Source organism: Takifugu flavidus, chromosome 3 (genome assembly GCF_003711565.1).
Source record: "Takifugu flavidus isolate HTHZ2018 chromosome 3, ASM371156v2, whole genome shotgun sequence".
Classification (NCBI taxonomy): domain Eukaryota; kingdom Metazoa; phylum Chordata; class Actinopteri; order Tetraodontiformes; family Tetraodontidae; genus Takifugu; species Takifugu flavidus.
Window position 1 is genome coordinate 5,400,788 of NC_079522.1, and position 22,946 is coordinate 5,423,733.

General features: G+C 44.8%; 5 protein-coding genes across 9 annotated transcripts; 3 read left to right on the plus strand and 2 right to left on the minus strand.

Moving 5' to 3' along the window:
• The first annotated feature begins 923 nt into the window (after nucleotides 1–923).
• On the plus strand, nucleotides 924–1,821 carry LOC130522765 (neurofilament light polypeptide-like). The gene is made up of 3 exons (XM_057027468.1): nucleotides 924–1,073; nucleotides 1,212–1,296; nucleotides 1,483–1,821. The coding sequence occupies exons 2-3, from the start codon at nucleotides 1,215–1,217 to the stop codon at nucleotides 1,776–1,778; spliced, it is 378 nt and encodes a 125-aa protein (XP_056883448.1). The 5' UTR covers nucleotides 924–1,073; nucleotides 1,212–1,214; the 3' UTR covers nucleotides 1,779–1,821.
• Nucleotides 1,822–3,349: 1,528 nt separating this feature from the next.
• Nucleotides 3,350–4,890, plus strand: LOC130523169 (gelsolin-related protein of 125 kDa-like). 4 transcript variants are annotated; one of them, XM_057028194.1, is made up of 5 exons: nucleotides 3,350–3,530; nucleotides 3,619–3,703; nucleotides 3,861–4,072; nucleotides 4,121–4,573; nucleotides 4,621–4,890. In XM_057028194.1, the coding sequence occupies exons 1-5, from the start codon at nucleotides 3,423–3,425 to the stop codon at nucleotides 4,696–4,698; spliced, it is 936 nt and encodes a 311-aa protein (XP_056884174.1). In that variant the 5' UTR covers nucleotides 3,350–3,422; the 3' UTR covers nucleotides 4,699–4,890. The 4 variants fall into 4 exon arrangements, with proteins under 4 accessions (XP_056884174.1, XP_056884175.1, XP_056884172.1 ...); XM_057028195.1 differs by having other exon boundaries at nucleotides 4,154–4,573; XM_057028192.1 differs by having other exon boundaries at nucleotides 3,861–4,573.
• Nucleotides 4,891–9,661: 4,771 nt separating this feature from the next.
• On the minus strand, nucleotides 9,662–12,153 carry c3h4orf48 (chromosome 3 C4orf48 homolog). Of its 2 annotated transcripts, none has more exons than XM_057028186.1 (4): nucleotides 11,862–12,153; nucleotides 11,533–11,657; nucleotides 11,050–11,138; nucleotides 9,662–10,842 (listed from the first exon to the last, which is right to left on the minus strand). In XM_057028186.1, exons 2-4 carry the CDS (start codon nucleotides 11,642–11,644, stop codon nucleotides 10,771–10,773), a joined length of 273 nt encoding a protein of 90 aa, XP_056884166.1. In that variant the 5' UTR covers nucleotides 11,645–11,657; nucleotides 11,862–12,153; the 3' UTR covers nucleotides 9,662–10,770. The 2 variants fall into 2 exon arrangements, with proteins under 2 accessions (XP_056884166.1, XP_056884167.1); XM_057028187.1 differs by having other exon boundaries at nucleotides 11,533–11,660; nucleotides 11,862–12,041.
• A 255-nt stretch (nucleotides 12,154–12,408) lies between these two features.
• On the plus strand, nucleotides 12,409–16,139 carry nelfa (negative elongation factor complex member A). Its single transcript, XM_057028179.1, has 11 exons — nucleotides 12,409–12,765; nucleotides 13,548–13,719; nucleotides 13,828–13,989; nucleotides 14,072–14,161; nucleotides 14,260–14,387; nucleotides 14,468–14,537; nucleotides 14,627–14,715; nucleotides 14,787–14,895; nucleotides 14,972–15,294; nucleotides 15,367–15,466; nucleotides 15,540–16,139. Exons 1-11 carry the CDS (start codon nucleotides 12,556–12,558, stop codon nucleotides 15,722–15,724), a joined length of 1,638 nt encoding a protein of 545 aa, XP_056884159.1. The 5' UTR covers nucleotides 12,409–12,555; the 3' UTR covers nucleotides 15,725–16,139.
• faah2b (fatty acid amide hydrolase 2b) lies at nucleotides 16,138–20,458 on the minus strand. The gene is made up of 11 exons (XM_057028180.1): nucleotides 20,154–20,458; nucleotides 19,288–19,370; nucleotides 18,928–19,064; nucleotides 18,306–18,515; nucleotides 18,075–18,194; nucleotides 17,863–17,998; nucleotides 17,628–17,745; nucleotides 17,434–17,553; nucleotides 16,974–17,085; nucleotides 16,673–16,861; nucleotides 16,138–16,589 (listed from the first exon to the last, which is right to left on the minus strand). The coding sequence occupies exons 1-11, from the start codon at nucleotides 20,337–20,339 to the stop codon at nucleotides 16,414–16,416; spliced, it is 1,587 nt and encodes a 528-aa protein (XP_056884160.1). The 5' UTR covers nucleotides 20,340–20,458; the 3' UTR covers nucleotides 16,138–16,413.
• Between the last annotated feature and the right edge of the window lie 2,488 nt (nucleotides 20,459–22,946).

Consider the following 22,946-nt stretch of genomic DNA (forward strand, 5'->3'; position numbering starts at 1 on the left):
CTATCACTCACAACCGCAGCCCAGCCAGAACATTTCTCCTACCAGGTCAGCCAAGTTTCAGCATCCAGGTTGGATGAAACATCATGATAAGGAACCAAAACACATATCTGTGGAGGAGATGCCTTCAAAATGGATGGAAGCAGATATTAATTTGAAGACCAACACTGAAGTTGCGAATTCTCTTCTAGACGAGATTTCGATAGACAAGATAATTCTGCTTCATGTAGGTGCAGACCAACACGCAGGAAACATCATCTTGCAGTGTGTAACTCCTCACTTGCCATGGTCACTTCGAGTAGACATTATATCTGGATCCGCTAACCTAAATGGCAACCCCTACCCTGGGGTGGGGGGTACCATACCCTGGGGTGGGGGGTACCATACCCCACAATGCTTTAAATATAATCGCAGTACCATTTAAGCCCTAATATTACATTTAGCTCTTTTAATATAGTTTTACATGCTTGTGGCTGCTGACTAAATGGAGAAAATATCAGGATCAAAACCAGATTGGTGAATCAAAGTTTGTCTAACGTAGCATAAATCAATTATGGATTTATTTTTTATATTCAAGAAATTATCGCTATTCCAGATTGTGTCCTATCTGCAGAACTTGCCTCCCTGCCCTCAGGTAGGTTTATAACAAATGTTTTTTTGTCAACATTGCTCTGCAAATAAATGGGGGAGAGGCAACTGTAGTAGAGATAAGTAACTACTAAGTCATTACTTTGGAGCAAAGAAGAAACTTCAATGTTTTCTTAGAGGGAAGTTGAGTCAAAAAGGAAGCACTGATAGTATTTTATTTTAAAACTTCACTTTTTAATTTTGTTGATTAAGATTGAGTTTTCCCTCTGTCCTTGTCTGCTTGTGTCGCATCACACATCTACTCCATATAGTCCCCCCCCCCTCCACACACACACACATACAAACAGAGAAGAGTCCATGTTTCAGTGGTTGAATGTTGTTTCTAAGCCAGCAAGCAAACAAGTTACAGCACAACCATATATGTAAGGATCATCAGAGCCGCGCTGCAGAGCATCAGAGTTGTTTTGAAAATAAGCAACAACCCAAAAGTGAGTATTGTGTATTTAGATCACTCTTTGCACAATCCCCAAGCTCAGATCAGTCATTTGGAAATCAGTCCCTTTTTAATGATTTGTTTGCGCATTCATTTTATTTGTTTGTTTATTACATAATTTATTGATTTTCAGAAAATGAAGGTCCACATTTTGCTGTTAATGTTTGGCTTTGTGACGATGTTTGAGTCGGCATCAGGCTTTGGTCTGCTACACAAGGGTAACTACATAAAATGACTCTTTTGATGTGCATTTTTCAACACTTTGGATTTTTTACTCTTGTAGAAGTCTCAAATATTGCTTACATTTTACAGCTCTAGTAATTTGTATAGTCAAATAACTGCTCTACAAGCTACAGAACACAGATGGTTGCATTGAAAAGCTAATAACAATGCTGTGTTCCCAGGGATCGAAGCTGCAGGGGAAACCTTGAAGAACTTGCAGAACAATGCCCACAATATAGTCAAAGCTTTGTTACATGATCTGGGGGTTCCTGACGAGGAGGTGGAAGGAGTCAGTGATGAGATCGAGGATGTCAAAAAAGACTTGGAGGAGGAAGAGGAAGAGTCTGTGGCTGAAAGCACAGGCGAGACCGAGGAAGAAGTGGAAGAAGAGGCAGAGCCTGAAGCCAAAGAGGCCGACGTGTCTGTGGCGGGCGCCAATGAGGCAGTAGAGGACGCCACTCATGAGGAAGATGAGTGACCTGTTTCTGTTGAAGAAGAGTCAAAAAAGTCTTCGCTGTGTTGCCCCAATAAACCCGAGTCTGTTTTTTCTTTGATGATATAAAACAAATTGCAGCTTTTTTCCCTTTCGCGCGTTCCAAACATGTTTACCAAGCTGCATTCTCAAAGAAACTCTTGCCATGTTATATTTGTGGAGGGCTGTGATGTTCTAAGCTAAGATAATTAGGGGAACCCTTCTTAGACATCAGCAGACGCGGGGTTCTGTCCCTGGTGCTGCTCTGCCAGACCTCTACTGTAGCTGTGCTCAGTTCCCACTCATTCCAGGGGCGTTGTCCCTTCAAATTTGTCTTCAGCAAACAAAATGCAAGCTTATTTGGATTCGGGGCAAGGAAACATTCCACTTGCCTTGGAAAAAAAACCTCTTTGTGTGCTTATTGTGCGCGATTTAAGTCATTGTCTGTACCAAAAAGCACCATCCAATGAGTTCTGAAGAATTTCTTCCTTTCACCATACTCTTCTCTTCCAAGCATCTCTTTCTCATTTGTCCTTCATATTTATCCCAGAACTTTCTGGCTCTTTCAGATGTTTTTGGTGGTGAGGGTGAACCCTCTGACAGGAGTATGCCTTAATCTGGTTGACTCTTGTGGAGGCTTTCATACGTGACCAAGAAAAGGACTTTTCCATCACCCATCACACTTGTTTCTCCTGGTTTTCCAGGTCTTTTGGCCTTGCTGAGCTCGCCAGCTCATTTTTTCTTAAGAAAGTATCAGTTTATTATCATTTATTATCCTAACTTTAACTTTAAAGTGGCAGCTCTTTTCCATTCCACCAGATAATGTAACATTATAGGGTAACAGATGTCATAATATGGGAATAACAGATGCCTGGTCACAGAAGCACGAAGCAGCCAATTCTCCAATTACTGTCCCAAGGCTTAAAACTTGGATAATTCCATTTTCTGTTGTTCAATCAAACAAGACTTTATATCTTCATGTGCCAGAAATATCCTTTGTGGTCCAAATAAACCTGCAAAAAATTCAAAAAGCCAAACTGCACCGTTGTATTACACCTCAAAATTCAAATTCAAATTAAAAAAAGTCCTGTGTGGATTTTGAAGACATTTTTTATTCATCTCTCCTTCAGATAGAGCAGGATCAAAATGTCGGCATCTAATCTGGATCTTAATTTGTTCAGCAGGTAAATAAGGAGTAAATAAATCATGAAAGATGAAATTAAGACAGGTAGAAACGTAAAGGTAATAGCAGATAAAGGCGTGGCGATGCTGTGCAAATTTACTCACAATGGAAACACTAAAGTAAGAGTGTTGGTACTGAGAGCCCGACTTTAAAGTAAAATACATATTGTTTTCTCATCAGCTCATCTGCCTATTCCTCAGGGCACAAAGATAAGTAAGCTAAATGTAGAAAATATCAAATAAATCCATAATGAATTGGTAAATGTCAGGCTATTTGACGTGCTAACACGATGTTATCAGCTTTGTGGTAATGTGGAACCACGTCCCAATCTAAACTTGTAGCTTTTTTAAATGATTCCTTGAATAGGAATCATGGCAGCACCTGCCTCTGAGCATTTTTTCACAAAATACCAAAACCAAACAGAGTGTGGAAACATTTCATTTGGTTAAATGCATCACTGAACAAACATGTTGGCGCTGCAGCTCAGATACTTAAGCGGCATCGGTTCAACAGTCAGACACACCAGGACTTTCAAGCTGAGGTTCTTCACCCTTGAAAGCCGCCACATCCTGAAGGTGAGGCTGTGGTTGACTCTTCAGGTCTGTCAGATATTCTGGGTAAAAACTTTCAGAGGATTTGATCTGTTGTTTTAATTTCTTTCAGAAAATGAAGGTCCAGATTCTCCTGTTGGTCTTTGGATTTGTGACTGTGCTAAATGGAAAACCAGGTTCAGCTCTGCATCTAAATGGTAACTGCATAAAAAATGATGTTTTTAGTCAATATAATTCATATATCTAATTATAGTAATTAAACTTTACAACACTTCAGAGAAACACATCACAGCACTTAAACAGTTCATTGTTTAGTCAAACACAGATGTTAACTGCGACTTCAATGTATTTTAGACAAGGAAGTGGAGGATGCATTAAACGCGGCTAATGTGTCTGAAGGAGACTTGGAAGAAGTGGAAACTGAGCTCGAAAATGGAGACATTAATGAAGACGACCTAGAGGAAGCTGAAGAAGAGCTAGAGTCTATTTCAGAAGAAGACATAGAAGAGGCAGAAGAGGAGGCTGCTGAGATTTCAGAAGAGGATCTAGAAGAGGCAGTAGAGGAGGCTGCTGAGGAGATTTCAGAAGAGGATCTAGAAGAGGCAGAAGCGGAGGCTGCTGAGATTTCAGAAGAGGATCTAGAGGAGGCTGCTGAGTTGATTTCAGAAGAGGATCTAGAGGAGGCTGCTGAGTTGATTTCAGAAGAGGATCTAGAGGAGGCTGCTGAGTTGATTTCAGAAGAGGATCTAGAGGAGGCTGCTGAGTTGATTTCAGAAGAGGATCTAGAGGAGGCTGCTGAGGAGATTTCAGAAGAGGATTTAGAAGAGGCAGTAGAGGAGGCTGCTGAGGATATTTCAGAAGAGGATCTAGAAGAGGCAGTAGAGGAGGCTGCTGAGGAGATTTCAGAAGAGGATCTAGAAGAGGCAGTAGAGGAGGCTGCTGAGGAGATTTCAGAAGAGGATCTAGAAGAGGCAGTAGAGGAGGCTGCTGAGGAGATTTCAGAAGAGGATCTAGAAGAGGCAGTAGAGGAGGCTGCTGAGGAGATTTCAGAAGAGGATCTAGAAGAGGCAGTAGAGGAGGCTGCTGAGGAGATTTCAGAAGAGGATCTAGAGAGGCAGTAGAGGAGGCTGCTGAGGAGATTTCAGAAGAGGATCTAGAAGAGGCAGTAGAGGAGGCTGCTGAGGAGGAATAATCTGAAGTTAAAAATGCCAGCACTTCTGAAGAGGATGCTGAAAAGGCAGCAGAAAAAGTCCTAAATGAAGCAGATGTCGAGTAAAAATTGGGGCTGTACAATTGTACCCACTGTTTCATTACACTGTCAATTACAGTCTGTAGTAGTTTTTGCATAAATTAATAAAATGTGATCATCAGCTGCACCACTAAACTTCACACTTTATTGTCTCGTTTGTTCAGCATTCTTATAACAAGTACTCAAAAAATTGTAAAATGTGATGATCTGTTTAAATATTGATAAAGGATTTATCAGCACATTTACAGAACATTCCAGAGAACAGCCATATTGTGAGGTTACATATAACCTCACACCCTATCCCCTATATAGTGCACTTAGTAAGGGGTCCGCCATTTTGACAAGGTGTCCGAATGTTGAGTGAGGATGGCCATAACCTATTTAGTGTACTTAATGTATCCCATAATGCACTCTGAAATTAGTACAAATGATACTTCTTAACCAAGCAATGTATCCATCATCATTTGTGGTCACTCACTACAAGCTGGACATGAAAATTTGAAATCAATCAATCATTTACATTATCTTTAGAGTACGCCATCTCCTGTGTGTCCCAAGCCTCGGCATAATGAAACGACCCAACAATAGTCCTTTCGAAAAGTTGCATGATATGGGGGCAGAAGGGGGTGGGGGGTATTTCTTGGTCAATTAAGGGCAAATCTGATCTGAGCAGCTTCCAATGAGAATTCCTCCCAGGAGTCTGTGGCTACTGGTCCAGCCTGTATCTAGAATAAGGTCTTTCATCAGAGGTCAGCCAGTCTATCGCATTTCTCCCTGGATTTTGTAATGGTAATACTTACTGTGATCCAATGCTTTTCAAAAATGGTTTGCCTAATTCCACTCAACAAGTTCCCCACAGCTAAGATACAGCAGAGCATTTGTTGAATCTAGGTGGTATCTCCTTAGCATCTAGTCTCTCTGTGAGGAATCATGGAATAAATTTTGACTAAAATCTGTCCCTTAACTCACACATCAAAATAGTTGAAGTGCCTTTTTTCACTTGAGGAACATCGCAAAGATCAGGGAACTACTGACGCGGCATGATGCTGAAAAGTTAGTCCATGCATTTGTTACTTCCAGGCTGGACTGTTGTAATTCTTTATTATCAGGGTGTCCAAACAACTCTTTAAGAAGCCTCCAGCTGATCCAAAATGCTGCAGCTAGCTCCATCCTACCTGGAGGAGCTAGTGACACCTTACCAGCCCAATAGACCGCTCCGCTCTCAGAATGCTGGTCTACTTGTGGTTCCCAGAGTCTCTAGGAGTAGAATGGGGGCCCGAGCATTTTGGTACCAGGCCCCTCTGCTGTGGAACCAGCTCCCTGTCCAGGTACAGGAGACTGACTCCATCGCTACTTTAAGATTAGACTTAAAACCTTCCTCTTTGAAAAAGCTTATTGTCAGTAATTCTGTAGTTCCAATTATTATCCTAGACATAATTATCATACTTAGGGGGTCGTCTAATCATTAGGTTAACATCTTAGTTGTGCTGCTATAGGCCGAGGCTGCCGGGGTCCAGAAACATGATCACCTGACAGGCCTCTGTCACCCCACTGGGTCATGGTTCCTCTCCCCTCCTCTCCTCTCCTCTCCTCTCCTCTCCTCTCCTCTCCTCTCCTCTCCTCTCCTCTCTCTCCCCTCCCCTCCTCTCCTCTCCCCTCCTCTCCTTCTCTCTCCCCTCTCCTCTCCTCTCCTCTCCTCTCCTCCTCCTCTCTCTCCTCTCCTCTCCCCCCCTCCCCTCCTCTCCTCCCCCCCCTCTCTCTCCTCTCCTCTCCTCTCCCTCCTTCCTCTCCTCTCCTCTCCTCTCCTCTCCTCTCCTCTCCTCCTCCCCTCCCCTCCCCTCCCCTCCCCTCCCCTCCCCAAACTGTATCTTTTTTCCATTAGATTTAGGATGAGCATTTACACTCCTTTGTTTTCTCCCCCACGTATCAAAGCAATTATAATTAAACATACATACATGTGCCAACTTGTTATGATGTTGTCTGTCTTTTTTGTATATTGTGCTCGCTAGCATAATTAAAATTTCATGCAACACCTCTGCAAAACCCCCTACTTGCATGTCCAGGAACGTTCAGGAGGGGACACGGCCCCCTCCATCCTCCACCTCAGGCATTGCAGGATTCGAACCAGACACTGCACCACTGGCGGCTTACGGTCGCATTCTCCTCCCCACCATGGAGGTTCTATGGCTGAGAATGTGCTCGTAGGGTTTTTATCTCTGTACTTTTAACGGTTCACTTCAAAAGTTAACCTCATAAGATTGGAGCCCACAACCTTCAGCAAACTAAGGAAGGGTGTCAGCACTCTGAGCTATTGCAAGGCAGGAGTGCTATGGTTGATGGGGCTTTTTGGTCACGTTGGTGCTGGGATGTGACGCCATAATCTAAGACCTGTCCTTGCCCATCTTTTATCATCTTCGCTACTGGCTGAACCTTTGGATTGTCCTATTTTTTTCTGGACTTGTTTTTTATTTTTTTTAAAAAGGTGGGCTTTGAACCTGAGCTCTTTACAGATTCAAGCCTGTGTCTTATCCTGCTCCACCAACATAAGAGTGTAGAAAAGACTCCTTCCGAGCACTTTTGTCTTTAATCTTTTGTCCAACAAGAGACCAAAAGAGGCTTGAACCAACAAACTTCAATGCACACAGGGTTGAGCAGTTTAACCACAGACAAACTCTCACCATAAAGAGTCAAAACTTTGTGCCTATGGCAACAAAAAAATTCCGGCTTGCGCATCAGATCATCTGCCTCAGCCTCCAGCACAAAGATAAACAATGGAAAAGTTAATCTCACAGTGGAAGGATTATTCTGACTGTGGCACTAATGTAACATGTTCCCACACAGAGCCTGGGTCCCCTCCGAGGTCTTTAGCCTTTACATTTGTCTGCATCAGAAACTTGCTTGTTTGCTACATGTCAAACATTGATTCAGTTATAAGTAAACACGTATAAAAATCACCGACAAAAAGCTGCACGATATTAACATTGGGGTATTTTTGTTTGTATTTGTATTTTTCAGCATGTGGTCCTCAGGAGAGAACCTGGTTCCACCCGGTTGCATCTGTAGTGGAGAACATTGTGGGGAGTCGACCTCATAGACGGGCATCCAGCCAGCGCTGTGTACATTCAAAGGGTTCTAAACAGCTATAAGCTCTTGTTTTAATCTCATACCTTTACTGATACGAGCAAGTGAGCGCATCATAGACCTCGGAGCGCTGTCTCACCAGTGAACCACACTGAACCAACGCTCTCGGCACCAATCCATTAGACGGGATCCTTCACTCAGCAAACAGATAGGCGGAGTAAGGTGCATATAATAAAGGAGCACGGGTCAGAACATCAGAACTCAGAGCCTTGGAGTTGAAGTCTTTCAGCCTTTGCTGCAGAACACGCTGAAGGTGAGCAGAACAGTTGTGGGACTCCTGAGTGAGACCCAAAGTCTTTGCTTGAAGTTTGAAATAAGTGGACGCTGCTTTTGGATTCTTTCAGAGAATGAAGGTCCAGATTCTGCTGGTGGTCTTGGGGTTTGTGGCTGGGATCAGTGCTGCGCCGATCAATGGTGAGCAGATAAAAATGGTGTGTGGGCGGAGCTTTGGCTCTATAAGACGCAGTAAATGTTGATTATTGAGTTCTGTGTCTTCTATAATTCTGCTACAGATCAGGAGCTCCACATCGATGCCGACGATGCAGGAGAATATTTGAAACAAGTGCTCAGTGTTACAGATGAGGACCTGGAGGAAGCTGCTGAAGAGGCTGCGTCTGAGCTGAAAAAGGCCGGCATTTCTGAAGAGGACCTGGAGGAAGCTGCTGAAGAAGCTGCGTCTGAGCTGGAAAACGCCAGCATTTCTGAAGAGGACCTGGAGGAAGCTGCTGAAGAAGCTGCGTCTGTCTACCAGTTATCCTGATCTCTGGGTTGAGGGGAAATTACCTCACTAACTCATTCAATATACAATAAAAAGAATTTCAGCTTTAAAAATCAAGTGTATCTTTTCCTGCTTAAAAGTCCGTTCTGAAAGCTGTTTCTTCACTTTTGCTTTTCTCATAGTTCGCTAGCTTAGATTATACCTTGATCTTGGCCTCAGGGCTGTTATTGAGTGGAAAGAATAGTTACAGGCTGCGGCTCTTGAATGTGGATGTTCGTAACATGTGATAAACAAATAAATTTAATGGTAATGAATATAAAAAGCAGAAGGAGAGTTTTGGGGCTGTGGAGTTCAGGGCAAATGAGGCATCCTAAAGTATATCTTAAGTAAAAACACAAACATTCAATGAGAAAGAAGAGCTCTGCACAAGGATTTGACCTCTAAAACCCTAAAGACCTTGAAGCATAATGAGTAAGCTGGTGCGCGTTGAATAAAATGTATCTGGAGAGGTGTAGACACTGCGGTTTATGTTGCTTTGGACGAATTTGCTGAACTTCTGTATTAAATTAATGAAAATGGGCAAAAAGTAGTAGAGGGGTAAGCTTCTAACAGCGGATGCTTCAGGGAACAGGCTTTAAGTAAGTCGGCCTATTTACCCTATGGCTCATGTCCGTCCTGTCAAACACCTGTGTTTGTAGTTCGCTCCCAATTCCAAATAGAGAACAATTTGCATGGAGGAAGCTAATGTGTCATTGTTAGCGTCACCTCGTTTGCTCGAACCTCTGGGCACTAAGAGACACAACAGAACAAAGGGCAAATATGAACATAAAGAAACATCTGCCACCGCTTTGACTGCAGCTCTCATTGGTTAAAACTGGAATGATGAAAGAAGCACGATGCCGATCTTTCACTGACTAATTAGGCTTCTATCATGACAGCTCAAGGCTGTCGCAAGACTCTTTTCAAAGATAATATTCAGAGTATTGATTTTTTTTTAAAAAGCTTTATTTAACTTTGATCGGCCCAGTGGGGTTCCAATATAATCTGTTCGAGCCTGTTATCATTTTAATGGTTAATAAAGCATATGCAGTCCATGTATGCAACTTAGCAGACAGACAGAAACACTACACATCATTTTTTATTTACTACGAGACTATAAATGGCGTCTTGTGACATAATGTTAACAAAGTACAGCATTCACAAACAACATTAAGACATTTTAATTCATCTCTATTCCCCCTACTGCGGTTACTAATCCTATATAAGCACCGCTCCAGCCATATTGCAACTCAACTTAGTTTCTCTATATGTCTCCAAATATATTTGCATACACTAAAGTGAGACAGAGTGGACACATCCACTGAAATGCATCTGCATACGGACTCTATAAATACAATCTATATTAACATTAGATGAACCAAAAGTGCTGTTTCATGCTACAGTGCTGTGCTAAATCAAAACCTGCATGGTATGTTTTTTCAAACAAAAACAAACAAACAAAGGCTTATTAAACATATATTATAACTTAGCATTCCATTTTTAAAAATATACATGGTTGGTTCAAAGGAAATGTACTAAATAAATTACTATTCCTTAATTGAGTTTGACCGAGGTTCTAGAACCACTAACGCAAAATTTGGCAAATTCAAACAGTTAAATAAATTTTATAAGATGCTACAGTTTTATAATCGTCGTAAACATTCTCAAACAAGACAGCTGACAAATAACTTCGGCTATCTACTGTACATAAAAGTTGTGGAGTTTTAAACGTCCTTTTTTAATTTATCGGGTTAATGCAGCCAGCTGGAATGGTATGACAGCGCAAGGAATGCTAGCCTAGAAGCTAATGCTCGCATGGTAAAGTAGCCATAGGAAATGTGACCGTAATTTCCATTGTTATGTAACGGAATCATGGAATTTGAGACACGTGTGAGACGGTGAGACGTGTCCTGACTCCTACCACAACAGGGAGACGTGATGGAAAATGCCAGAGGTATAAAAGTGGGCCCGAACACTTCCTCCCATGCGCCATTTGAACATGACTGAAGAGACAAAAGAAAATAAAGTGCCTGGTTGGTAAATGAGATCAACTAAAATGATGCGTGAGCAGAGGTTTCAGAGTGGGGGGGGGGAGGCTGGACGGACGCGGGGGTCTTTCAGCGCAGAGAGTTAGTGGGCATGCAGTCGCAGAGGGCCCTCCTCTCCGCCCTCAACACCAGCATCTCCGTCTGCAGGAGACAACACATGGCCATTAGGAAGGGTCCCATACAGCTTTCTGGTGTCTTCAGGTCAACATTTTTGATTAAAAAAAATAAAACTTCCAAAGATGACTAGATGAGGAGCATTTCAATTTCAGTTTTAATATTAAAGTAGAACAAAAATGATGATGAGTCCAGAGAGGAGAAAGGTTTAGCTGGGAAATGTCCCGGTTTTACCCTGGTGTCGAGGTTGAACGCGGTCTTCTTTAGATCTTGCAACGCCCGCTGCATGAACTCAAACGCGTGACAGTCTACGCACGGACGGCCTGGAAGTGAAACACAACAGAAGAAGGGGAACGATTAAGAGTTTGTGTCCCAATTTTTAACAATTTGTTTTCATCGGCGAAAAAATAGCTACTGTCTACTCACGCACGTGCATGCTGTGCATTGGATAAATATATTTCTGTGCAATCTAAAATGACCCCTTGATGTGAAGAGATTTTGCCCTAATTTGGGGCATTGTGGGTCTTAAAGGAGCTGCGCAGGCCCGTTTTCCTTCTGTGATCCATCCATCAGGATGACCTACAGATGCAGACAACGAACATCTGCAGAGACCTGTTCCCACTGCCCAATTACCGGATCACAATAATCCGAATAAGATTTGGGACAGGCGAGGGGGGGTTGGGGAAGGACTAAAAGGCAGCCTTTGAAACCACGTACTTTCTGCGGGGATGACTGTGCCAGACTCTGGATCCGCACCTGCTACACCGACACCGAGGAGCTGGACCGCCAGGAGAAGCGCGGCTGCCTGCAGAAACCCGCTGGAAGCCATGGTGGAGCTAATTCTGCCGAATTACAAATAAAACCTGAGGAGTTATCGAGGCAACAACGGGATCAATTCTGCACGATCGACGGTAAATAAAACAGCATTTTAATAAGAACACCAAATCTGGTTTTCGTTTATAGAATGAATGTTGGAAAATGTTGGTCATTAAAAATTACGGGGTTTGAGAGTAGTTGTTAAATTGGAAAATAATGAATCAACCTACCGAAAAACGGGATGAAAACCAGAGATCTGTGTAAAAGGATCGTTGGAGATGACATAGAAACGCGCATGCGCGTATCTCGCGGTTACCTTTCCTTTCAAAACAAAGCCTGCACTTCCGGTAACGATATCCTAAATAAAAGCATCGAGTATCGTGACATAAGGCAGAATTGTGTTCACAAATTGACATTTCCCAGAGAAATAGAATGATTGCAAAGAAAGTAGAAATTGAGTGCTATTTAAATATCCTAAATCGAAGTTTCCTATGCTTGACGTTTGACAGGGTATAAAAATCTCACCTTATGGGTGTTTATTAAATAGAACTACAGTGGAAATACATTTTTATCTCCGCACAGAGGCGGTGTGGCAGCCGTTTATTTGCCTGATGGGGGACTATTAACGTTATTAACGGACCTGTCAAGAAATGTACATAATTGGACAAGGAAAATAATACATTTTGTCGCGTTCCGAAACCCTATATGTAGTATCTCTAGATCCAGGATTTTTGGAGGGAAGAGTTCTTTATCATTGCTTGTCGGGGGGTGCTATGCTTTTCTGTTCGGTCATTTATTAGACATTATAGTCGATAAAAGCCCAACGTTGGTTTCACATGGCCTCCTGACTGTGTGGGCGGGTCGTGGTTGTTTTCTTAGGTAACCAGTTAAAATGCCCGAACTTATAGCGCTTCTTTTTCCAAGATGGCGTCGATGAAGGACAGCGACACCGGCCTGTGGCTTCACAACAAACTGGGTTCTACGGACGAGCTCTGGACGCCCCCGAGCATCGCTTCTCTCCTCACCGTGTCAGTAATTGACAACATACGGCTGTGCTTTTCGAGCTTATCGCCGCCGGTGAAGCTGAAACTTCTGCTGGGGATGCTGCATCTCCCCAAGCGCACCGTTGACGAGGTGGGTCTTTGAGCGTTAGCTAGTGGCTAACTCGGTGGATAAGAAAAGCTGCCAACTTTGCGCCAGTACAAAAACCAAGAAGGCATTTAGAGGCAGCTGCACGCGTCTCTGAAGCCCATTTCTCAGTAGTTTGATCAAGCGCCTGAGCTTTTTCGAGTCTCCTTTTGTTGGCTTCTGCTCTCAGTCGGAAGCGGTTTCTAATTACGATCAATAATGCGCAAATGGACAACCAAAAACTATTCCTGCGACCGACGCCGTCGCAATCTTCAACTCGTGCTCGCAAATAAACGCACGCAGCCGTGCGAGGAGCTTGGCAATCGTGAGATTTGCAGATATTTCCGCGGCGGCTGAGCAGCAACCGGTACCATTCCCTCTGCGGGTGTCGGACAGACATTACATGATGGGCTCGGGAGAGCTGCTAAAATACGCCGGGCGGTACTTGTTGGGCGTGACGTCACTCTCCGAGTTGCCCGTCACTGCTTCTTGTGTCGTGCGTCAGCAAAACAAACACATTTTCCCCTGGCAAAAGATCAGAATTTAGTCCGGATCTGTGCCAGAGAATTTTATTATGGAGGGGGGAAATACGCGTCTCGAGTATCCTTGTAGTCCATGCAGAGAAAGTATCACAAACGATGTCTAACCCATCTTTTAGGATTTTTTAGAATTGCTTCACATTTGTGCACGTTCAAACGAGTTGGGTATAATACAGCACTCTTTCTCCTCATTTTTATACTGTTATTAAAGAACGAATGACTAAAAAAAATCACCCAAACTCTTGCCAGATGAAGGAGGCCCTGTCAGAGATAATCCAGTTGGCTACTGTGGACTTGGAGCCTTGGGTCTTAATGGTGGCAGATATCCTCAAGTCCTTCCCAGGGACCGGTTCACTCAATCTGGATTTGGAGGAGCAGAATCCAAACGTGCAGGATATTCTGGGAGAGCTTCGGGAGAAAGGTAGGAAACGGGCCTGGCTTGTGTGTTTTAAGGCTGTAACCCTTTTGTTCTTCGTCGCAGCACTGAGGTTTGTGTTTGTTCCTGGATCGTCTCACCTTCTCCTTACAGTGAGCGAGTGCGAGGCATCGGCCATGCTCCCACTGGAGTGCCAGTACCTAAACAAGAGTGCTTTAACCACTCTGGTGGGACCCCTAACCCCCCCTGTCAAGCATTTCCAGCTGAAACGGAAGCCCAAGAGTGCAACTCTCAGGGCAGAGCTGCTTCAGAAATGTAAGGGACTCTAAACATGTTGCCAGTTAGAAGCCTATTATTGTTCTTGTAGATTATTAGTTATAAATATGATGTATTCCAGCCACAGAGACGGCCCAACAGCTGAAAAAGACCGCCGGAGTGCCTTTCCACGCCAAAGGAAGAGGACTGGTCAAAAAGATTGACACAACGAGTGCGTATATACAATATATATAAATATAATAATCGTTGTCGTTAACTAATCTATAAAAATGTCTGGTTGCTGAAACCCGTTTGTTTCCATATCCACAGCTCCTCTCAAGGGGATTCCCAAGGCCCCGTTCCGCAGCCCCACCGCCCCCAGCATGTTCAGCCCCCCCAGTAACCGCGCACCGATTACCCCAGTACGGACGCCGTTGCGCAAGGAGAGAGGGGTCAAGGTGACGCATCACTTCCACGTTGGGCCGTCATTCAAATCCGCGAGTTTATCGGCGCCGTCTAATGTTTTCCTTCTTTCCAGCTGTTGGATATTTCAGAGCTGGACATGGTTGGAGCAGGAAGAGAAGCCAAGAGAAGAAGAAAGACTTTAGGTGATGATTGTTGTTGGAGGAGGGGGGGGGTCCTGCTCTCAGCAGGGGGCCAGCGAACGTCGTATGTTTAACGTCTTCCCCTCTCTCAGAAACAGAAACCGGAGAGAAAACCGCCAAAGAAGAGGCGGTGGTGGAAAACACCACCCCCGACTACGCCGCTGGCCTCGTCTCCACGCAGGTACTCCTCCTCTGTCCCGTTTGGTCCCGTTTCCTTTCCGATCAAACTAATAATCTGATATTGACCTTCAGAAACTGGGGTCGTTGAACGAAAATCCTCTACCGTCGACCAGTTATTTACCAGCCACGCCCAGTATGGTTCCCTCCTCGTCGTACATTCCCAGCTCCGAAGCACAGCCAGGTCAGGCTCCCGTCCGAGTCAGAATCGCACCGATACCTGAAGGTCGCATCATCTAAATGTCCTCTCTGCTTTGAAGCAAATGCCGGCGGCTCAGGGCGGGACCCGCTCCAGGCTGCCCGCCAACCGGAAGAGTCGGCAGCACCGGGCGCCACAGCCACCCTGCCCGGCCAGTACAAGCAGAGGACGCCCATGTACAACGCAAGCAGCGCCGCGAACCCGGCGACCCCCGCCTCCCCCAGCACGCCGGTCTCCACCCCCGCCAGCAACGGGCCCCCGGCAGCGGCGACCGCCAGCCAGCAGGAGACCCCCACGCAGCCCCCGAGCACACCTCAGACCCAGACGCCGACGCCAGCTCCCACAGCGCCGCAGCCACAGCCCAAAAAGAACCTGTCGCTCACAGTAAGTGGAGACCGGCCTCACGGATCAGTACAGAACCCACGAAAGCTGAATTCTTTCCTTTTTGCTCCTCAGAGAGACCAGATGTACGCCGCCCAGGAGATGTTCAAGACGGCCAACAAGGTCACCAGACCAGAAAAAGCTCTCATCCTGGGTTTCATGGCTGGATCAAGAGGTAAGCCTTTACTTTTTTTTGGTTTATTTTCAAATCGGAGCTCATCGCTGCTTCCTGTCCGTGCGTCCCTCAGAGAACCCGTGCCCCGAGCAGGGCGACATCATCCAGATCAAGCTGAGCGAGCACACGGAAGTGCTGCCTAAAGCGGACGGCACGGGCAGCACCACCATGCTGGTGGACACAGTCTTTGAAATGAACTACTCGACGGGACAGTGGACTCGCCTCAAAAAATACAAACCCATCACCAACGCCTCCTGAGGAGCCCGGAGGCCCGGGAACAAGTGTCCCACAAGCCCCGCCCCCCCTTCTGTACACTGCAAAAAATGCAGGGATCCTTAAAGAACAGTTGTCATTTTTGTTCAGTCATTTTCAAACAGTTCAGTCGTTCTTTTTTAAAGAAAACGTTTCTCTTTAAGTCATCTTTGATCACTAAGAGGGTCGTGAGGGGCGAGTCCGAAACCCTCATTCCAGGCACCTTTTGATAATTGGACAGTTAATGTACAAGCATGTGACGCGTCTGGACTCAAAAACCTATACGATTGTGTAATTAGGAATTTTCATTTAGTGGCAAGAACGATAGACAAAAAAAAAAGTCTCGAATTCAGTTTGAAATGTATCGTTTTTCATCTTTTTCTTTAAGTGAAGAAAATAAAGGTGACCAGCCCCATCGCTCCATCTGTCCCACCTTTATTCGTTCCAGCTTCCAATCAGTGGATCTATTTTTTTCCCCCTTTTGTCACATTAAGAAACAGATTTTAACAACGCAGGCACCAAAAATGGTCTAAGTGAAACTATGCAACATTCATTTTGTCACTCGATTAGTCCTTAAAGCTACTTTTTTTTTTTTTTAACGTCTCGGAACAGTACGAGGGAGGTCAACGCAATCATTTGGCAGACGACACAAAAAGGCTTGCTCGGTGCGACGCATCCACGTGACTTTACGTGTGTTATTCGGCTCCCGGGTCCCTCCATCCTCCGAAGGTCTTCTCCAGGAACACGGCCAACTCGAGGGTCAGGTGGTCCTGCAGCTTCCCGGCCACCACTTGCACGCCCAAGGGCAGCCCCTCCTGGTTGAGCCCCAGAGGGCACTGGGTGGCCGGCAGCCCCAGAATGTTGATTATACCTGGAGAAAAGATGAAACGGCTTCTTCATTCACAGTTAAAGGAACGCAAGGCTGGTTTCTGTTTGTGTTAATGCAGAACTAACCTGTGTAAGCAAAGTCAAAAGGTCTGAAGAGAGGGTGGTGATGTTTGGGAGCCACTCTGGTGTGTGATGGGTACAGAAAAACACCATCTGTGCCAAGTAGCTCGTCCACCTTGTTCTGTAGGTCTTCCTTCAGCTGCATGATGACCTTGGACGGTTTAGAACCATGGGTCATTTCCATGAGGCCCAGAGCTGATGGATGCCCACAGATAAGCCGTTACCTTTCATTATCTTTGGTCTCTAAACTACTTGAGCATCTTCCACCAAATAGCAACAGGAAATGACTGAACAGTTTCCGCCTCACCTATGGCGGCCACGGTGTGGTCCGATTTCCCCACCATCCGTTTCAGCAGCTCCCAGGAAGGCCAGGCGGGGCGCCCTGGTTCCCCCATCAGCTCGTTAAAAGATACGGGAGACTGAAGGGGGGAAAAATGATTACTCAAACATTAAAAATATGTAATAAGATCTGTGTGCATTCTACCAGCAAAGTGAGGACATTTTGGATGGTTCTCACCACTTCAAAGGACTGTTTGAGGGTTCAGATGTGGTGTTAAGGTCAAGGTCAGAATAGGGTTTAGGAGAGGATTATGCCTATGAAAAGTCCTCACAAAGATAGAAGTACAAGGATGTGTGTGTGTGTGTGAGCACCAGATGCCATGTCCTAAACTTTGTTTTCTGTCCCCGTAAAACATTAAGCTTTAATGTCTACCGCCGCTTAAACATTGGGTGTCTGTGCTGTGGCTCCGGTTCATGGTCCGACCTACTTTGCCCTCGTCGTCAGGCAGGTTCATGTATGTGTCCCAGATCTGGAAGCTGTAGCTGAGCTCAGGGAGACACACTTCCTGCACCTGCACCCCGAGGTCGGCCTCCAGACGCTCCACCACCTGAGGAACACGTGTTCTGGTTTAAAAACTCGGCGCCCCATTTTTTGGCTGTTATTTTAAAACATCCACCGCACCTTCCTCTGGATTTCCATCAGTTCTTTGCTGACGGGGTGCGTCCAGACAGAGCCGGAATCGTGGGGGATGGTGAAGAACCTCAGCTTCTTCAGGTCAACTGTTGCATTTAGGGACAACCTGCGCACGCGTATGAAGGAAAATGCACCTAATTTTCACAACGTCCCACTCATTTGATCCGCTATGCTAGCTATTAACGCTAGCCTCCAAATATTCATCTCTGTGAATGGAGCTCACATGTTAGCATTGGGTCCGGCCATTATTTTGAGCATCAGCTTCAGATCCTCGGCATAGCGGCACATGGGTCCAAGGCTGAGGTACTCTTCTTGTCTTCCGGATGAAGGAGGGTATTGGTTCTCATTCGAAACGACACCTACAGCAAACAAATTGAGCAAATGTAAGTAAAAATCGAAGAAAGAGCTGGACATTCAGGTGACGGTTTGTCTTACCAGGAGTGGTTTTATGTCCAAATATCCCATTGAAGAAAGCCGGGATGCGAATGCTGCCACCGATGTCGGAGCCGACCCCGATGACTGAGCCCGCAGCCGCCAATAAACTACCCTCCCCTCCTGAGGACACAGGATAGAGAGGATGAACAACTAAAGACCACAGATAGGCCCCTCCCCTTTAAGACGGACCCGGACCGCAGACCACCAACAGACCAGTTCCCCGACACTAACCTGAACTTCCGCCTGGTATCCTCTCCAGGTCGTATGGGTTCCTGGTAATGCCGTGGAGATGGTTGTGGGACTCTGACCACATGCACAGCTCACTGGTATTGGTGGTGCCCAGTGGGACGGCCCCCGCTCTCTTCAGCAGGGTCAAAGGTGGAGCGTCAACCGAGGCGATGACGCCACGCCTGGAGCACAGACCAGAGGTGAAGGGCATGCCTGCGGGATGGATATAACAGTGGCGTGAAACTATGAGTTGCATTGGAAGAGGTTTAAACGTCATTGACATCATTTCAGTTCACCGTGGATTTTTTTATTTACTGCTACTACTAAGCTAGTTCCCGAGATGCTATATTAGCTTCAATGCTCTGTATCTGTGCAATCCTGATGACTTGTCTCTTTTTTTAAGAGTGCTTTTTAGGTTTAGAACCACTAGGGGGCACTGATATGCCAAAGCCATTTAAATTACCATTTAGTAATTTAGATTTACTTTATATAGCTCTGTAATCATTATAGAATGAATAAATTAAGTCCTGTGTACAATTGAGATTTAGCTATGATTTTCTTTTTTTAAACTACTAATTTCAAGTAAACTCAGAGTTTGAGTGGGACAAATATGTCTGGACTGTACCTTGGAAGGCATAGGAGCTTTTGACAGACAGCGGAACTCCCAGTAAAGGCAGCCGGTCCTCCAGCACCTCCTCTCCTCCGGTTTCCTCCTCGATTAACCTGTCGACCTGCGCGGCCTCCTGGAGGGCAGCGTCAAACCTTGAACCAGAGGGGAATTCAACTGTTTCACCCTTTCAAACATGGTTAGCCATACCTGGATTAAACATTAACGCACCCCTTTGTTTTCTTGTTAGACAATAATTAGTAGAATCAACTTGAGTAAAGGAAAATACAGCACCAAATGAAACAGCCTGACCTGACCCAAAATGATCGCAGAGAAAGTGGATAAAAGAATGTAAATAAAAGAAGAATCTGGATTTACCTGTCTTTTGTGACGGCGTTAATAAGCGGGTTGACGTCTTGGATCCTGTCGATATAAGCCTGCACCACCTCCACACTCAGCACCTGTCAAAACATTCATGCTTTCATTAAGTGCACGCTTTAATCATGCAAGACTGAGCCACCAAAGTCATTCTGATATTAAACAGAAAACACACACAAATGTCTCGGGAACTTAGTTAAGTTGAGGAGACTGTGCAGCACCTTTTTCTTTGGTGAGAAACTGACCAACATTCTTTAAAGGTTTAGAGGGATTAGTGGTTTATCACAAACTGCAGATAATGCACAATAAGAGTCCCACTCGTTGGACTGCAGAAGAATTCAATACTGACCAGTAAAATATAATATCTCATATTTATCCATAACGGGTGTCTAAAGAGTAAAAATCGGAAAACTGCGCCAATTTTAGTAAATAAACAAATAAACATTGTTGCTGTTTGTTAGGGGCGCCTCACGTCACAGACTACACTTCCGGTGTTCTGTCCGGCTAAAATGCGATCGATATGATCAATAAAGCTAATTCAAATTCATGTTCTTCACTAGAGTTTTTTTTTTTTAAGTTAATATTTTAAACACCTGACATCGTTGCAAGTATTGAATTGTACATATTTGTACATTTCGGGTAACTTTAAATGGCATCATTATTAAAATCGTGACCATTTAAAATGGCCTAATTTTGTTTAACAAAGTTAACAAAAAGGATGCTTTAATCTCTTTCGTTGTCTTTGATAAGGATTCTCCACGTCGTTTATTTATTAATGACTGGTTTCTGTCACATTTCGGTCATTTTTTCTAAGTTATATTCTGGCATCCAGCCGGCGCCTCCGCTCACTCTGGCCGCGTACACACCTCTCTTCGCCGGATCTTCTTCGCCAGCTGCGTCGCTGAGACGAGCAGCAGCGGGTTACGGACAGACGGGAGCTTCGCCGCCGGCGCTGCGGTCTTCCGCGACAGCACCCGGAAGACCGCGAAGAGGAGCCCAATGACAGCCCAGAAGAGCGACGCCAGAACCTTTTCGAGACCGCTCGCTGCCATCGTTGCCGCCGCAGAGAGGAGCCGAGTCCGGCAGGTGCTAGCTTAAATGACTGCTGCGCACGCGACCATTAAAAAGCCAGGACGGACGTGCGCGTGTGCGTCAAGTTAGGCAGGCTAGAGAAGGCTAGCACCGGAAGTCAACAGTTTCCTTCAAAAGAAAAGCATTTAGGGAAACAAAACAAAAAAAAACGACTTTAATACTGTACCCTCATTCAAATATAATTTATTGTGTAGGTGTATAACGATATGCGTTCTATATGATTGCAATTTTGAATTGTTTAGCTAGTTGTAGTGTTAATCAAATTGATATACAACCATTCAAACCATTTTATTACTTATAATCTGCATATTTAATATACTGGTCAAATTCTAACGTTTGTGTGAGAAGAATTATTGTTGTTATTACTATTATCGTTTCAATGCTATAGTAAGTATAGTAAGTAGATTTAGAATGTTTAATCAAAGAGAATGTATGAGTGTTTGACTCAAGTATTGTAGCTGTTATGTACCCAGCACTGGGAGGTACCATGTTCAAGGACACGAGGAAGTCGTAGAGATAGGAGGAGAAGGAATCATGAGGTCAGATTGACACAAATCTTGTGTGCACCAAATAAAAGAGGAGAGCGAGCAGCAGACGGACGGAGTTGAGAGAGGAAGCTTGAACTGCTCGTCAGCTCTCCCTTGCAAGGCCTCCTGTTGTTTGTGTGGTTGATCTGAGTCTAGTAAACGAACAGCGCGGGTGACCAAACATCACCCTCACAAAAATTGGTCCTTCGAGCCGGATCCCAAGACCTGGAGAGGAGCGCCGTGGGACGACCGAACGCCGAAGTCTGCGCAGCCGGAGTCAAAAAGACGTCCGAAGTGAAAGACCTTTTATCACGAGTTGACGGAAGGCCGGTCTTCGTCCCTCCCAGGGCGACCATCTCCAGTGACGGGAAGAAGGCACCAAAACAACTCAGAGAGAAACCATAGAGACAACGGAGTGAGTATAAGACACAAAAAGCGCTACACAGAATATACCGCGGTATTGCCTGCCTGGTCATCAGGAGAGAAGCAGAGGCAAGATACACCCGCCTCCTCGGAGGTAGAAGCCTGGTGTATACTCTCCTGATTAAAAAAGAGGGGTTATAAGGCCACGGCAGGGGGGCTGAACTAGATATCCTGTATGGATTGAGGGTTGTTCAGTCGGGAGATCAGGCGTCTCCATTCAAATATATAAAAACTGATAAATAAAGTGCAAACATGGGCAACCAACATTCCACAAAAGGTGCTGAATTCGAAATCCCAGCATCATGTAAACACATGGAAGACAAATATCCAGGTTCATGCTCATATGTTCAGCTGTGGATGACTAAGTTCGATTGGGATGGTAACTTAGACAGGCCAGGCAATATTACAAAATTAAAAGAAGTTACTATACTAACGGTACTGAAACCCAGCAAGTCCTCATGTGCGTTAATGGCAAGAAATGGGGCACTGTTAGAGGAGATTGGATCCCAGTGGATCCAGCCACTCAACAACCATGGCAGCCTGGCAGCCAAGAACTAAATGACAGACTTGACAGACTGTACGAGCGCATGCGAACTACTTTTACCAGACGAGCTGACTACAGCGCCATTACGGCCACGAGACAAAAGACTGACGAAAGTTTTGAAGACTATAGCATGAGAATGAAAGATGTGTTCCGAAAAAATAGTGGAATTCCGTATGCGGAAGAACCAGAAGGTCCCTACCAACAGCAGTTAAAGCAAGCTATACATGGGGGATCAAAATCAGAGATAAAAACCTGGGTAGAGAGACAATTAGTTGATTTCGGAACTTGTAACCTAAACCGCTATGAACAACATGCTATGCATGCTGAAAGACAATGCCAAAAAAGTAAGAACCAATCAACAGGCATGTTTTTCAATGCCAACCCTCTCCCAAGCCGAGGCCGAGGCCGTGGGCGAGGCCGAGGCGGAAGGGGAGGAGGAGGCAATTCTCGTGAAAATGATCGGTGTCATTATTGTAAAAATTATGGACACCGGGAACGTGATTGCAGAAAGAAACAACGTGACCAGAGATATAATAGAGGACAGCAGCAAGGTTCTAATCCACCTCAACAATGACTAGAACCGGAAAAAGATGTCACAAAAATTAAAACAAATCAGGGCACAAAATTTGACCAATTTGAAAAAGAAGACTTAGAAGATGTTTTAGACTTAGAAACCATCTTCCTGTTTGCTGAAGGCAAACCAGAAATACAACTGACCGTGTTAGGTAATTCTTTAACATTCTTAGTAGACACGGGCGCAGGTAAATCAGTAATTAGAGATCCAATAGCCCTGACACCAACTTCTACACAGATTTTTGTGAGATCAGCAAATGGTCTCATAACTAAAGAAAGAATGTCAGTTCCTGTAGATGTTTGTGACCCTGTAAGTGGAATCACACTTAAAGCCCCTTTCGTGATCTCCACCACATGTCCCGTAAATCTATTAGGAAGAGATCTTATCTCTCAGCTTCAGTTGATGATTCGTACCACAGCCGAAGGGATGTGGTCTGTAGATAGAATGATTAATCTGTGGGTAAGAGAAGGAGAGATGTGCAGTAAATTTTGGTCACTTG

What these genes read in the sequence shown, in the direction of transcription:
- nelfa (XM_057028179.1), top strand. Translation starts at nt 12,556, where the DNA reads ATGGCGTCGATGAAGGACAGCGACACCGGCCTGTGGCTTCACAACAAA. An exon ending in GGGAGAGCTTCGGGAGAAAG is followed by an intron (nt 13,720 to 13,827) that starts GTAGGAAACGGG and finishes TTCTCCTTACAG; the next exon opens with TGAGCGAGTGCGAGGCATCG. An exon ending in GCAAGGAGAGAGGGGTCAAG is followed by an intron (nt 14,388 to 14,467) that starts GTGACGCATCAC and finishes CCTTCTTTCCAG; the next exon opens with CTGTTGGATATTTCAGAGCT.
- LOC130522765 (XM_057027468.1), top strand. Translation starts at nt 1,215, where the DNA reads ATGAAGGTCCACATTTTGCTGTTAATGTTTGGCTTTGTGACGATGTTT. An exon ending in CTTTGGTCTGCTACACAAGG is followed by an intron (nt 1,297 to 1,482) that starts GTAACTACATAA and finishes CTGTGTTCCCAG; the next exon opens with GGATCGAAGCTGCAGGGGAA.
- c3h4orf48 (XM_057028186.1), bottom strand. Translation starts at nt 11,644, where the DNA reads ATGGCTTCCAGCGGGTTTCTGCAGGCAGCCGCGCTTCTCCTGGCGGTC. An exon ending in CACAGTCATCCCCGCAGAAA is followed by an intron (nt 11,139 to 11,532) that starts GTACGTGGTTTC and finishes TTTCACTTCCAG; the next exon opens with GCCGTCCGTGCGTAGACTGT. An exon ending in CGTTCAACCTCGACACCAGG is followed by an intron (nt 10,843 to 11,049) that starts GTAAAACCGGGA and finishes TGTCTCCTGCAG; the next exon opens with ACGGAGATGCTGGTGTTGAG.
- LOC130523169 (XM_057028192.1), top strand. Translation starts at nt 3,423, where the DNA reads ATGTTGGCGCTGCAGCTCAGATACTTAAGCGGCATCGGTTCAACAGTC. An exon ending in AAAGCCGCCACATCCTGAAG is followed by an intron (nt 3,531 to 3,618) that starts GTGAGGCTGTGG and finishes AATTTCTTTCAG; the next exon opens with AAAATGAAGGTCCAGATTCT. An exon ending in CAGAAGAGGATCTAGAAGAG is followed by an intron (nt 4,574 to 4,620) that starts GCAGTAGAGGAG and finishes GGATCTAGAGAG; the next exon opens with GCAGTAGAGGAGGCTGCTGA.
- faah2b (XM_057028180.1), bottom strand. Translation starts at nt 20,339, where the DNA reads ATGGCAGCGAGCGGTCTCGAAAAGGTTCTGGCGTCGCTCTTCTGGGCT. An exon ending in AACGCCGTCACAAAAGACAG is followed by an intron (nt 19,065 to 19,287) that starts GTAAATCCAGAT and finishes CTCTGGTTCAAG; the next exon opens with GTTTGACGCTGCCCTCCAGG. An exon ending in GCCGGACCCAATGCTAACAT is followed by an intron (nt 17,746 to 17,862) that starts GTGAGCTCCATT and finishes ACGCGTGCGCAG; the next exon opens with GTTGTCCCTAAATGCAACAG.